Consider the following 15,578-nt stretch of genomic DNA (forward strand, 5'->3'; position numbering starts at 1 on the left):
TTAAATGTTTACGAGGATCTTTCAAGAAAATTCCAAAGGTGGTTCTATCCCTAATGGGTAGCAAAACTTCTTAAAATATAATTTTCCATGAAGATGCTCAATTCCTGAGAAAATTTTCACCCCAGTGCACTTGCTCTTGACATTTCTCCTCTTCCCCAAGTCACCTTCCAGATCCATTCCATTCTCTACCACTGGCAAATTTCTACTCTTTTCAAATCAAGTCTGCGCAGCCCGTATTAAATGGGTAATACATTAATACCTACACATCAAGATTGTGTAGTTATGATGTGACAGTGTGCGTCAGGCAGCAGTCTGTGTGGTGTCTGGCACACAGAAAGCACTCAATAAATTTTCACCATCCTTCCTATTAGTCTCAGCTTTGCGGCTTTTAACTGTCATACTGATTCTGTGCAGCAAATGTCCAGGGGAAAGGCTGGCACACAGTGTTGCAGTGAAGGAAAGAGAGTGTGAACACTCAAATGTACATGTGTATTAATATTCTTTTCTTATTTATAAGCAGCAGCGATGCTGTATTTGAAGGGTATTTTCCATCTAAACAGCAGGAAAACCCATGGAAGAGACACTGATTCTCCCTGCATATGCATGCACCCCTCCCATATTCCCAGACTTCCTGCAGTCATTCAGGACCACATGAGTAATTCTGGTGGAGGCTGTAAATGAATGTAAGCGTGTCACTTCCTGCCAGAGCATTTAAGAGTTGGTGCATAATCCTCCAGGTCTCTCCCTTCTGCTGCCACTGTGAGTCAATGACTAAGGAGGCCACAGGGATGGAGAACTACCAGAAGGTAGAACCTCCATTATCCAGGGCCCCTGAGTGAACATGAAGAGCAGTTCCCCACCAATGCGCAGCGAGTACAGACTATCAACAAGAAATTGACTTTTATGGTTGAATTAAGCCAGTGAGATTGTGGAGTTAATTTGTTACCTCAGCATAACCTAACCTATCCTAACTATACAATGGCTTTTATCAATTGTATTTCTAATGAGTCCCCATGCAGTATTCTCAAGGATGTTCTGCATCAATGTGGTTAGTAATCCAGCTGGTTTCCTCCAAGTGCTTGCTTGCTTGCTTCCAGGTGGGCCAGAGTATCCAAGACATGCCAGCCTTCCTGCTACATGGTCCACTGGTAAGGCTGTGCATGGGCCTCGCATGTGTCCTGTCCCTTTACAACACAGGTGGGTCTGGTCGAAGTTGAAGTGTCTGTTCTGTATACTATGTTTGGGTATTCATTGTGCTTTAGAGAATTGTAGCAGCCAGCGTTTCAGCCCAGAATCCAAACGAGTTTGATAAAAATGGCAATAATAAATTCCCCATTTATTCTGTTGCAGTTGAGTCCCATTTATGCAACAGAATTATCTTCACCTCCACTGTTACCATCCTTATCCAAAGCATCATCTTCTCTTTGGTGGACCACCAGGAGAGCTTCCCAAAGCAGCTCCTTGCTTCTCCTCTTGTCTCTCAATGATCCATTCTCCACTCACCAGCCTGAGCCATCTTTTCATACATTTCATTAAGCCACCCTCCCAGTCCTCCCTCATTTCTCCCTCCTCCTCCCCAAAAGTATTCAATGACTTTCTACTTTTCTTTGGATAGTCTCCTAAGTCCTTTACGTGCTCTACATGACCCAGCCCACCTCCCCATCGTCTACAATCCCTCATATCCTTCATTCCTTATGCTCCATCACATTGGCCTTCTTTCAGTTCATAAAATAATACTCATGCCCATCTCAGACCCCGGGCTCAGGCTGTTACCTGTACACAGAATACCCCTTCAGCCAGTTACGTCCTGCTCACACACTACTCGTCTTTCAGATCTCAGCTGAAAGTCACCTCCCAGGGACGGCTTTCAGATCCCTGAGATTAGTTCAGGCTCCCTGTTCCATACACTCAAAACATTTTCAAAGTACCTAACATTGTTTGTAATAATATCCATGGGTCTTAATTTCCTTCATGTTTGCCTTCCCAACTAGACTATAAGCTCCATAAGGATGGAATCTGTATCTATCTGCTCATATTATACCAGCATCTAACACACACAATGCCTATTAAAGTCTAGAGGCTTAGTAACATGATCAACTATTAGTATTATTATAGTCAGTCAATAAATATTTAGTGATTAAATGATTGAATGAATGAGCAAACTACATGTGGGATTTTAAGCAAGTCCACATCATAATTTTCTCATCTTTAAAAGGATTATTTTGGATTAAATTTTCTCTGATGTTATGTCTGGGTTATAATTTCTCTGATGAAATCTTTTCTTCCTTTAGAGTCTGCCTTTAAAGGGGAAGCCAAGAAGGAAAATTTCATGACCTTCCTACTTACAGCATGTAAATGGGCAGGTGGTCCTTCTTAGTTTACTCTGTCTTGGGTAAATTCCTTGGCTTCTCTGAGCCTCACTGTCTCTGTCTGTAAGATGGAGATTGTACCTGTACCTCCAGCTCTAACAGTCAGTAATAGTTCCCATGAGCTGCTCATTGCTTTATGGTTCGTGGTACATCCAGATTCTCATGACCTTATTAAATCCACAAAAACTGTGACCTTCTATTAGCAATAGAAGATTTCATAAAGGGAGATGTTGTTATTTGACATCATCACTTTTGTAATAATCCCACCTTTCTTTGACTTTTTTTCTGATGGTATGAATTTGGTTGTAAAGCAAGACAATGAATGCATGACAAGGTAAAAGACACAGAGGAGTCAGGCGCTGGGTTTCTGTTCCTAACGTTTTGGCAAACCAGCAGGATAATTTTTTTAATACTTTTGAATTTGGGGATGGGAGTGGTAACAGGAATCACTCTTTATGCTAAATTTTTTATTTACTTTTAATTAGTTAGTACATTCATATAGTTCAAAATGCAGAAGGTACAAAGGTGTAAAAGTTAAATGCTCCACCAGTCAGCCACTTCCCTTCTCCAGAAGACACCAGTTGTACCAATTTCTTCTCTATAAGCAGGATAATTTTCAGTAAATATTTCCCCTGTTTGGGTCTTTAATTTTCTCTTTAAGTGGGAACAATTCCTGTTTCACAGGTAATCATAAACCATGAAAATCGATAAAATACTAAACATGACTAAGTATGAAGAGTGCTAATACCATCTACCTTAAAGATACTACTATGGTGGTCATTTTATCCAAAAAGAGAACAATAGCTTTATGTTATCTGCCCAGCAATTTACTTGAAAAATGTCTATAGCATCCTATTCAGAAATCCCTGCTTCTGGGGTATTTAGTTCACACTTCAAATATTGTTACCAAAATCCACCCATGGGTTTGTAATTATAAAAAGAAGTGGTGGAAATAATTTTTCCTTAATGAAATGAGCAGTGTTAAGAAAGGTTCTTGGTTAGGAAGACTGCAGCCCAGGGCCCATCATTCGGATTTGACAGGTGTAAGAATCCCACAAACCCAGCAGCTTAGAGCATCCCTGGAGCCTGGCAATCCAGAGCCCAGATGATTCCGGCCCCTCACGCTGACAGAGGGCTCTGCTTCCTGGGCAGGTAACAGGCGAGGTCGGCTGGTATCTCCTACACATCTCACTGCAGCTGCTTCAGAGTAGATTGTGGGCATCAAGGGCCCCTCAGGGTGCCTGAGAGGGGAGAGCCGGACGGACTCTCCCAAGCCAGAGGGCGGGGCTTGTTTGACAGCTTCAGGCCTGCTTGGTAATAAACATCTGTCTCAGACTTCCTTTAATTGTAACGAGAACATGACCGCCACCTCCAGTAGCCGTGTTGTGTTGTAAAGAAGGGCATCCACAGACTCGCCCTACCTCTAACCCCAAAGCTCTGATATTCAACCAAAAAGCCCGATCGTCTGTGAAAGGCCAAATTGGCTGACAACGGTTGACTGAACCTAAGTTCCAACAGGGTACATAAAAAGCAGAGGGAACAACCTAAATGTTCATCCACAGGCGAATGGATAAAGAAAATGTAGTATATACATACAGTGAAATATTATGCAGCCTTAAAAAAGAAGGGAATTCTGCCATTTGCCACATTGTGGATAAACCTTCTGCTAAGTGAGATAAACAGTCACAGAAGGACAAATACCACATGATGCTGCTTCTATGAGGAATCTAAAATCGTCAGACTCATAGAAGCAGAGAGAAGAAAGGTGGTTGCCAGGGTCTGGGAGGAGGTGGACACAGGGAGACTGGCCAGATGTGGGATACATCACGTAACATTCTGGGTCTCAGTTTCTCATCCTTCAAAGGTAGTATTGGATAAGATGAGTTATAAGGATATTATAAATTGCTGAGGCTCTGCTTCCACGGTACTATTTTATTCATGAAAACTTTTATTTCAGTGTCTGGATATAAAGAAGTTAAGAAGGAAAAAGATGGGGCTTTCCTTGGTGCAACGGTAACTAGACTGGTCCTAAATCCTGACTTACTCTGTGACACTATAACACATTTTTCAGCCTCTCTGTGCCTTGGTTTTTCCATCTATAAAATGGACATAAATCACCTTCTCCATTGGAATGTGACATGAAAAAATAATCACTGCAACAATAATAGTAACGGATGCAGTATGAGTAAATGGCATCTAATCCAAAAGAGCTGACTTTTCAGGTTTTGGCTTTCCGTCACTTCCGCAGTGAGGTCTCCTCCATCCCCCTAGACCAGGTTGGGTTCTCTGATAGAGGTGCTCCCAGCATCCTGCTGGTCCCTGTTTGACACTCTTCCCGTGGGATTACACGTGAATCTCCCTCCTCCCTCTGAGCCACAGATGGTAGGCTCTGCGGCCGTGGAGATTCAGTCCCTTCCTGTTGACCTCTTTATACCAAACATCTACCATACTGCTTAGCCCTAGGTGAGCATTTATCGAATGAATAAAGAATGAATGAACGCCTTTGGTATTTCAAAATTTCCTTTGACATTGTCTTCTTTGGCAGCATGAAATTTGCTGAGTGGGCAAGTGGCCTGATATTTTGGAAGTAGGTTCTGGCCCTTCATTACCAGGACTCAGTTGTGCAAATTTAGGCAAGTTTCTTCTCCTCTCTGAGCCTCGGTTTCCCAATCCAGTAAAGAGATGGGGTGGATTAGACCCCCTGCATGGGAATCACCTTGTCTATTTATTAAAATATGCATTTCTAGACCACGTCCAGTTCAAGGAGACTAGAATCTCAGGGGGAGGGGTCACAGTGCCCCCGGTGATGCTGACCTTCACTAAACCGGAGGGCAGCTGCAGTACAGACCTCAAGGCCCCTCCAGCAACGTGGGGCTGGGGTCAAAGGCTCTACTTCTCTCCTGAAGCCTTTTCTCTTCCCAGTGTCTGGCCTCCGAGAAGAGAGTAGAGAAAAGGGGGTCGCTTTTCTGGATACCACAGGTAAGTACCGCCCACCCCACCCCCAATGCTCCATGGGTGGCCTGGGCCGCTGAGATTACTTCTCCCACCTCTTTGGACCTCCATTCTCACCCCCGCAGCGGGGCAACTGCATCCCTGCAATCCTCAGATTGCTTTAGCCACAATTATCTGAACGTTAAGTAAGAGATGGAAAAGACAGTGTTTGCAAAACCATGAAGAGCAGCGTCAAGCTCTTATGTCCCCTTCGTCAACTGTTGTTTCCAAGTCTTCGGGGAATAGCTGGGAGAAGCAGCGTCTCTCCACTTGGCTGCACACTACCAGTATCTGGGCAGTTGGATGGATGGATGGATGGATGGATGGATGAATGGATGGATGGATGGATAGATGGATGGATGGATGGATGGATGGATGGATGGATGGATGGATGGATTTAGGTAGTAATGTCCGTGACACATGCCAGACCTATTAAATCTGAATCTCTGAGGACGGAGCCCAATCATCAGAATTGTGGAACTGGAAAAAAAATCTTTCCAGTGATGCCAAGGGCCAGCCAGGATCCGAGCTCCTCTGTTAGACAATGTCATTATTTATATTAGACAGCACGTTGAGAACTCCTGCAACTTCCTAGGGCTTATATCGTATATTATATATAAGCATCTCCCACCAATCTCTACTCTCTCCAAATGCAGAGATAAAATATTCCCTAAAATAAGCATTCCTTGTGTTTCACCCAAACTTCTTCTACCTACTCTTGCTTGTCACAGTGTACGCCATTAGCTGTCACCTCCTGAGGACAGGAACTGCCTTTTATCTTCCAAATCCTTGTGCCCGGCACAGGGTGTGAGCTCATGTCCAAAGAGGAGGCACATCTGCCTGAATGTCGGAAGTGAGGAACTTTTCCTTTTGCCAAGAAAGGCCTGCTGATGACGTTACCTTTGAATCTCTTTCAGAGCTGCCTGCAATGTCAGTTGATCTGTCTGCACTTAACCTGACAGAGCTGGTGAACAGGATGCTGATCAGAGCTTTAAAAGGTAACCAATTTTTTAAAAAGCACAATCCAGGCCCATTTTTATCTTGTTCTTGCTTCGCCTCTGGACTCTCCATGACCTGGGCAAGACCCGTCACGTCTCTGTGTGTCTCAGCTCCTCTGTGTTCAGAGCAGAAGATGTGTGTCCTACCTAACTCATGATGAGATTGAAAACGTCCAGATGAAGTAGGAGGTTTGCCAGCATTTTGAGAGCAAGCTGCGCTCCAAACACAGCATCTGTGTAGGCATCTCTACTCATAACTATATTGTGAGACAATTGCAAGAGTTTAAGGACAGATTAGGAAATATAGCCAAGGGACATGTACTTTTGCCTTTTTTGTCTGTTTGTTTTTGGTTTGCTTTGATTTGATTTTTGTTTTTTATTTTCAGTGTTTATTATTATATTTTTATTTGTTCATCGTATTATTAATTTCCATGATCAGTTTGCTAATTTCTATTACTACTATTATTGTTAGTGGGCATTTACTGTTCCTTTATCTCAATGTCTTTGACAGATAGCAAGAAATTTTTCTCCTTGCTGAGTGTTACTTCCTATAGCTCCTTTGCCTTCCACAAGTTTTCTGTGGCCATTTACAACAGTAAGTGCTGGCTCTCCTTCTTTTCTTTTTTTAAAATTTATTTTATTGTAGTATAGTTGATTTACAATGTTGTGTTAATTTCTGCTGTACAGCAAAGTGACTCAGTTATACATATATACATTCTTTTTCATATTCTTTTCCATTATGGTTTATCACAGGATATTGAGTAGAGTTCCCTGTGCTATACAGTAGGGCCTTGTTGCTTATCCATTCTAAATATAATAGTTTGCATCTGCTAATCCCAAATTCCCAATCCATCCCTCTCCCAATCCCCCTCCTCCAGCTTTTCTTGGCGGCAAGAACGGTAAGCGATGGGTAGGCAGGCCAGGCTATGTGCCAGGGGTGCTAGGTGCTTCGTTTCTCTTCACAGTTTCTAACCTGAAGACTGTGGACCCGGCCAAATTCCCCACACGGTACTGCTACTGCTTAAACAACCGGACCAACGATTTATCAGGTGGGTAGAACTCACTTTGAGGCTTGCAGGCTGCCCTGATTTTGCTTGTGCCCTTTTAAATAAGGTTGAATTATTTTTTTTTCTCCTTAGACTAAGATCAGAAAATGTAATGATATCTATTATGCTTAAATATGTGCACATCCATTGTCCTGGAAAGTTCCTTTCTTGGTTTTCTACCCTAGAGAAATAGTTACATCTGCGCAGAGGGGCAAGAACAAAAGGTAGCATTGTTTGAGAGCAAAAGCTGAGAACAACCTAAATATCCATCATTAGGAAAATGGCTGAATAGTCTACTGTATAGTCAAATCTTGGAAGACAGCCATAGAGAGTACATAAATGAATGCGTGTGGCCAGGTTTGGTCTATGTATGGAAATATTTCCATGACGTTTTCAATTAGAAAAAGGGAGTTCAAAAATAAATAGAGTAAAATGGCATTGATGAAAAAATATATACATATTTGAACACTGGGTAGGTGATTACCTCTGAAAAGAAGATTGGAGTCTGAATGTGAAATAGAAGGGTGATGATTAAGGGGACCTGATATTATCTGATTTTTTTTTCAAAGACAGTATATTCATGTATTACTTTTATAATTAAAAATTAAAAGTACAACATGTTCCTTATATTTAGAGAATCCTGAAAAATAAAAGTGAAAATTACTCTCTCACCACTGATTCATCCATTCAGCAGTTCTTTGTTGAGCGCACACTATTAGCCGGATGCTCTTCTAGGTGTGAGGGTATCACCCACACTGAAGTGGACACACCCCCTGCTCTCATGGACTTAGATTCTGTTGGAAGGGAGAGGGAGTACACGAATAAACTGAAAACACACAGTATGTTGCTAATGGCATGACTGTGAGAACAATAAAGCAGGGGACAGGGTGATGGTGGAGGTGGCTGCTATGTGCAGGGTGGTCAGGGAAGTCTTCTCTAGTGAGGTGAGGGTTGAGGGGCTACCTGCAGGCAACCTGAGAGACAGCCTTGTGGTACCTGGAGACAGAGTGTTCCAGGCAAAGGCAGGGTGAGGACCAGAAAGGCCAGCAAGTGAGCCAGAGAGCCGTGAGAAATGAGCTCAGAATTGTGGGGGCAAGGCAGGAAGGGTGTTGCAGATCATGTAGAAGTTTATAGTCTGCCACAAAGATTTCCACTTTTACTATGAATAAGAAGGAAGCCATTGTGATTGTCCACACAGAGGAGTGACGTGATCTAACTTACATTTTAAAAGGATCCCTTTGGCTGCTTGTTAAAGAATAGTCTGTAAGGGAAGCAAAGACTCAAGGTGAAAAAGTCTCCTCCTTTTTTTTCCCCCTCGCTTAACCTAATATTAAAAATATTTTCCATGATATTACAAACTCTTTGCAAACATGTGTAATGGTTACATAACCTATGAATGTGAGCATTTTCTTAGCTAATATGCTGTTGAACTTTTGGGTGGATTCTAGGTTTTTCTTAATATAAAAAAATCCTGTATTAGAGATCTTCGTGTCTAAAACGTTTCCCTGTTTTAGATTACTTTCTGAGGATAGATTCCCCAAGGTGGAATTTATGGACCAAATATTGTGCACCTTTTAAAGAGGATAATGATTATTGTTTAATAAATACTGGATGCCAGACTGCAATAAGTACCATCTTCTTATTTAACTCACCCTCTGAATCTCATCAACAAATTACATTTGGGAGGGAAAATGTTCTTCATAATCACATCTTTCTCACCATCTCATTAGCCTCGGCTAGAGGCCAAGTTTTGTCTGGTGTTGAGTCCCTGCCCTGATTGTGTGAAAGATAAAAATAAAATTTAAAAATTGGAGTCACATCTGCTGGGGAATTTTGTAATTCTGTTTGGTGAGCTGAAGTGTGTTTTCATACACATGCAATGCTTATTTGAAAAGAATTGATCCATGGATCGTTACCACTGATAAAATAGCATCTTGCTCCCCTGGTAAACCACAGAGATTTTCACAAGGTTTAACATGTCCCAACGTGCCTAATTCTGATTCCCCTCAAATTGCTACCATGAGAGGCTGTACACTTCGGCCAACATCTTGCCATGGTTCAAAACCTTTGGGGAAGATGTGTTTGTGGATAATCTTCAGACATGGATTGTTTTCTGAATATTCTCAACTCTGATATATAGCCTTCCTCTGAGTGTGTTTTTCCTTAATGAAAATAGCTTAAATTTTCTTTTTTTTTTTTAATTTTTATTTATTTATTTATTTATTTATTTATTTATTTTTGGCTGTGTTGGGTCTTCGTTTCTGTGCGAGGGCTTTCTCTAGTTGCGGCGAGCGGGGGCCACTCTTCATTGCAGTGCGCGGGTCTCTCACTATCGCGGCCTCTCTTGTTGCGGAGCACAGGCTCCAGATGCGCAGGCTCAGTAGTTGTGGCTCACGGGCCTGGTTGCTCCGCGGCATGTGGAATCTTCCCAGACCAGGGCTCGAACCCGTGTGCCCTGCATTGGCAGGCAGATTCTCAACCACTGCGCCACCAGGGAAGCCCTTAAATTTTTTTGATTTAAAAAATAATATATTGTGATGATAAAATATATTGTGATGTTGATATATTGTGAATATATTGTGGAAACCTTTCACATTGCTTCTTTTCGCGTCCTATTGTCTAGAACTGAGTCACATGGCCACACCCACCTGCAAAGCAGGCTTGAAAATATAATTTTCAATTACGTTAAACTACCATGTGCCCAACTGAAATTTCATGTTTTCTTACTAAAGGAAAATGAGAGGATGGATATTGGGAGACAGCTGTCAGTATCTACCATGTTTTCTATGAAATTTGGTATTCCATTTTCAACTAATCAGCATGTCTTAAAAAACATTCCATTCAATGATATAAATATGCTTCATCCTTCATATGAATTCATAGTATTCATTGAAAGAATGTACCATAATATAATTTATCTCCTCCTGATGGAAACGTTTTTTTTTACAATTATCAGCAATGCTGTGATGAGTACCTGTGTACAATCACTTGCAGCATTCGCCCAATTATCACTGTAGGATAAAGTCCTCAAAATAGAACTGTTGTCTGACAGGAAGAGGATTTTGTGATGCTTCAAATTGCTAAAATTTCCTCTAGAAGTCTTGCATAAGTTTACACTCTTACCAGTAATGTTTGAAAGTGTGTGTTTTTCCACACCCTTGCCAACACTGAGTACCAAGAGACATTCTTAAATCATTACCAATTAAGACAGACAAAAAGGGTTTTTTCCCTATTTTCTATTTATATATGAAAGTAGTCAGAAGTCATTCATCTGTGTGTTGCTAGTAAATTAGATTGTTCATATTGTCATCAAAACAAAGAATATATTTGAGGCAGTGATAACTGATTTTCTTCCAAGCCTAGGACTCGATTGTGAAAGCAGTTCTAAAAGGAGAGTTGACAAATGTATTGAGTATGAGATTTGTATGAGCAGTGGTAGAAATTTTGGGAAGAATAGGAGCTTTAGCACAAGGCAGACCTCAGCTCAAATTCAAGCCCTGCCACATGCTCTGGGACCTAGGGAAAGTTCCATCATTTCTCTGAAGCTTGGGCAGAATCTGGACTCCATGCTTGGTGTCTGGGCTGCAAAGCCATGCTCATAGCTTCTATGTAATATAAATAGTGGATTGCAGTTTCTTGGTCTATCTATGAATCTCTCTCTCTCTCACTAATCTCAGCTTCAGGTAGGCAGAGATGGTGTCTTAGTCCTCCAGTGCCTACAAGATGTCTGGCATACTCCAACACTCCATGAATGTTTATTAGATGAATGAATTAATAAACAAAGGAGACTTTTGAGAATTAGAAAGAAAATAGATGGCATAAGTAATGAAATACTACCCCTCTTCAGTTTCTACAATGTGACTATAAACAGATTGGTCTAAAGAGACATAAAGAAGGATGCCTACCTTCTGCATGGCCACGTGTCCACACCTGTACAGGTGGCCCACCACATCTTCCTCTAGGAGACTAACCACGCACCCGTGCAAGTGTGGTAAGATGGCATGTCACCATGGCTCCGGCTCACATAGGGTAGCGCCCACCTCCTGTTGGCCTTGCATGCTATACATTCCACTGGTTGTCACATCACGTTTTCATGCCTCTCTGGGTTCTATATTTTCAAGTCAGCTTGCCCCTGACCCCAGCTCATAACCCCGTTACTGAGTAAAAGATGCATTTAGACAAGGCATGATGGGAAACTCTCCGTGGGACCTCAGAAGCTTCTTTAGAAATTGACAGTTTGGGGCTCCTAGAATAAGTACTCCTTGTTTTAGAAGCCAAGAACTTGCTGGGTCCTGGAAAACCATAACTGAACAGCAGAAGAGGCAGCAGCTGTCTGAGTAGGAAGTGCGTTAGGACCTTTCATTGGTCAATGGCACCCACCATGGCAAGACCTGTTCAGAACGTGCTGAGAGACAAAGTCCTCAAAGATTTTATAGCTTGAAATGTTGTAAAATTATCTCAATCTCCTCCCATCAGACTTCTGAACATGGAGGGCAGGAGAAGAGCTTCCTTGTTCTATTTTGTGTAAAGTCCTTGTCTCCTTTGATAGTTCATAGTTTATAATCCACCACTAAATTTGATGTCATTTTGAAAATCTGAAGTTATGTAAATTTACATCCCATGTCTGCAGGGCTGCTTCCTATCCAATGAATTTGGTATTCTAAATCAATTAGATGAAATAATTGGGGGAGGGGGGAACAAATCAGAAAAACCATTATTCAACACTATGGTTTTGCACAGCTCTTTGGTGCTGGCAGAGAAGGATCTGGGGTGGGGGGAGGGAAATGGAGGAGAAAGGAGATTATGATGGTGGATCCAAAAGTTTTCTGCCTGCCTGAAATTAAGACTTGAAAAATAACTAGTAGTATTTCTTTTTATGATTCTTAATAATCCCCAATACACGGAACTAAATCAAACTTGTAAAATCTACTCTGAAAAATCCAAATACAATATACATTTCCCTTCAAGTCTCTGAAATTTAAACCAAGTCTGAGAAATTTAAACCTCCTCAATCTATCTTACAGATTTCACAGCCCTACTGGTGGACATCGTTGGAAATTCTACCAGCTACCTCACAGAGATTTTTAAGTCAACCTCCATCCTCTCAGGTGTGCTCTTCTTGAAAATGCTTGGCAAATTTGAGACTTGGCATTCATCATGGAATAAAACCTAGTCAACTTCCCACCCCGATCCCTACCATAGGCCGGGCTGCCAGGAACTTTAATGTAAGTTTTATTTAGACAATCAGCGTGGTACAGTTTCAACCACCAGTACAGTATTTGAAGTTTCCATCTTCCTATCAAAGCTATTCCTGGGGTCCAAAAAGTTGGAGGAAGAATCCAAGGCTCAACACTGGGGGGAGTTAGGCAGACTCAAAAAAACAGCTTCTATTGGACAGCTATACTCCCATTTTAAAGATGAGAAAACTGAGATTCAGAGAGGTTGAATATTTTGCTCAAGGTTGGTTCAGAATTCAGATTTAGATCTCTATGGAGCCTAAACTCATGTCTGACATACAATTGAGAAAGATATGCTTCAGTTATAAGGTGGTTTCATATAACCCCAGGCAATTCACATTCCCCTGGGGACCTACTTTGAAAAGCACAGATCCAGTCAATAGCCCAACTCTTGGTCTCATCAGAAAGGTGGTGTCCTATACTGTGGAGCAACTACTGTTTTAGGAGCAGTGGGGGAGGAAGAAAGAGAAATAATAGATATATTCAGGTGCCCGGGACTCTTCGAAGGGCCACCCTCATTGCATCCTCACCATAACCATATGGGGTAGCTACTATATTTATCTCCACTTTACAGGTGAGGAAACTGTGGCACTGAGAGGTTAAGGAACTAGCCCAAGATCATTCTGCAGAGATAGAATTCTAACCCAGGTGATCTGGCTCTGAAGTCCATGCTCTTGGTCACTATTAATACATATAGTAATAGGACCACATTAACAAGAGCCATTATTACTATTATGCCTATTTACTGAGCTCTTCTACCTGCCAAGCACCATACTTAGAGTTTCACGTACATCGTCTCATTGGATCATCATAGCCACCCTACCAGAGATTTCCAACCACACATCCACAGTCCTTCAGGCAGCATCTTCAGGGACAAGTATGCTTAGGAACTCAGAAGTTTTCGGATTTTTGATGGCGTAATAGGGTGTCTACCCTATACCTGACAGAACACCTCCAGCAGCATCCAGGACAGCCTGCTGTAAATCAAACACACTCATATTCATTTAGCCAAATGGTTGACCCTTTACACTAAGAAGGATAGATAAACTACAATAGCCTCGCATCTGTCAATTCAGGTTTTGCCACTGAATGAGTCGGTACCAAACTCACACAAAAACCTTCCATCTTACGGAGATTTGGGGATTTGGAAAGTGCAAATAAGGTACTGTGGGATTTGAATTTTCACCATTTTAAAGATAGGTGAACTGAGTCTTAGAGAGGTCAAGCAGTTCATTTATGCTCACTTAACTAATCAGTGCCAGAGCTAATGTTGTAATCCTGGACGCTGACCCCAGAGGCTCTGCCCTTAGCCATTACATTATACTGCATCTTTCCTCCATCAAAAAAATTAAAACCAGAAACTCGGGGCTGACTGAAAATCAGGGCTCCTAAATAAGGAGTTAGCCTTATTTTCCTATAGCATCCAGAGCTAGAGATTTCCAACTTCATTTTCATTTCAACCAAAGACTTAACAGCTTCAGACCCATTGCTAAGTCCTGTTGTATCCTGGTCTGTCTTGCAGTGAGTCAAGCGAATGAATCTGACTGCATCTTCATCTGTGTGATGTCAGGAAAGTCAGGTGAACCACCAGCCATTCTTTGACAAGCTCTCTGAGCTGAGAATTAAACACAGCCCTCCAGCAGGTGAGCCCAAGATTTGACCTTGTTGGTGTGGTTCTTGCAGGAAGGAATATTTCTGACTTCTGGGAGATGGCGGAAAAATCTCCTGTTATCAATTACACATTTACCAGCAGCATGTCTGGTGTTCTGGGTGAGTGTAACCCTCCCAAATTCCTACTATAGAGTCTCCAGACCAGGGTCCCAGCTAGCAAGCTGAAGACTGAATGTTGCCCTCAGGTATTTTATTTAGCTGTACTGTGTTAAAATCAGAGGATTTCGTCATTAAAATTTTTTGAATTTATAGATTTTTTTTTTTTTTTTTGCAGAAGATCTGGCAGCCCTGGACCCTCCCCCTTCCCCATGGCAACTGGGGTTGAGTAGCCATCCTCCCCATTAGGAGAGACACGTTTCTCCTCTTTTCCATAGCCCTCACTTCTCCCTGTTGCCTTGCACTTTTTTCTCATATAAACTACCTGGTTTTTGTAGGTATTTGAATTTGTGACCCTGTTGTAGACATTGCCACTCCATAATACTCAGACCGTACCCAACCATCCTCTACCCCTCCACACACATCTACCCATCTTCCTGCCTTTTCTCTGGCATCAGGTGGCATTTTTTGGAACCGCCTTAAAGCCATCTTTCTCCCCTATACTTATGTGTCATTTCTAGCTGAATAAAGTTTCTGGAATCTGGCTGGTCTTCCAAGATCATCATCTGTTGCTATGATTATCTTAGTTCAAGTCCTTGTCATCTATCTTTACTATAATAGCCTCTGAACCAATCTCCTTTGACCTAGTCTCTTATTTCTCTGAAATACCCATCCATTGTCATAAGAGTGATAAAATAATTAGGTTATGTCTCTTCATTGCTCAGAACTCCTAAGCCAGCAGCAGGGGGTCTGAAGTCCTTAACATCGAGTATACATTTGTCTGTCATCAAGCCCACCCTACCTACTCTCTTTTACATAAATCTTCTGCTAAAACTCCACTGAAATCCCTGCCCTTCTTGCAGACGGCATACATCTCCATGCCCCTGCAACCTTGCTCATGCTATTATACCAGAATGGAACTTCCCTACTTTTCCATATTTCAGAATCCAATTTGTCTGTCAATGGCCAGCACAGCTGCTGCCTCCTCTTTCCAAAGAATCCCCCAGTCAAAATTAGTCTTCTGTCTTCTATGATTCTACAACACACACTTATAAGTCATTTGGACTGTTACTCCAGGTTGTATCACAGATGACTTTATCTGTGTGTCTCCTCACTGAATCATACTTGAAGGCAGAGACCGTCTCCTTCATCTCCATAGTCTGCTTTCCC

At 41.9% G+C, this 15,578-nt stretch overlaps 1 protein-coding gene across 1 annotated transcript in view; it reads left to right on the forward strand.

Annotated features, from left to right (window-relative positions):
- Nucleotides 1-1,216: 1,216 nt before the first annotated feature.
- The window catches only part of HHLA1 (HHLA1 neighbor of OC90), a 32,685-nt gene continuing 18,323 nt past the window's right edge, over nt 1,217-15,578 (forward strand). Inside the window, exons 1-6 of the mRNA XM_082363207.1 lie at nt 1,217-6,358; nt 6,870-6,953; nt 7,324-7,407; nt 12,429-12,512; nt 14,164-14,220; nt 14,325-14,417. Of these exons, the coding sequence (XP_082219333.1) occupies nt 6,205-6,358; nt 6,870-6,953; nt 7,324-7,407; nt 12,429-12,512; nt 14,164-14,220; nt 14,325-14,417 (556 nt within the window). The 5' untranslated portion in view covers nt 1,217-6,204. The remainder of the gene's footprint in view (nt 6,359-6,869; nt 6,954-7,323; nt 7,408-12,428; nt 12,513-14,163; nt 14,221-14,324; nt 14,418-15,578) is intronic.

The sequence above is a fragment of the Balaenoptera borealis genome, assembly GCF_965194805.1.
Source record: "Balaenoptera borealis genome assembly, chromosome: 17".
Classification (NCBI taxonomy): Eukaryota; Metazoa; Chordata; class Mammalia; order Artiodactyla; family Balaenopteridae; genus Balaenoptera; species Balaenoptera borealis.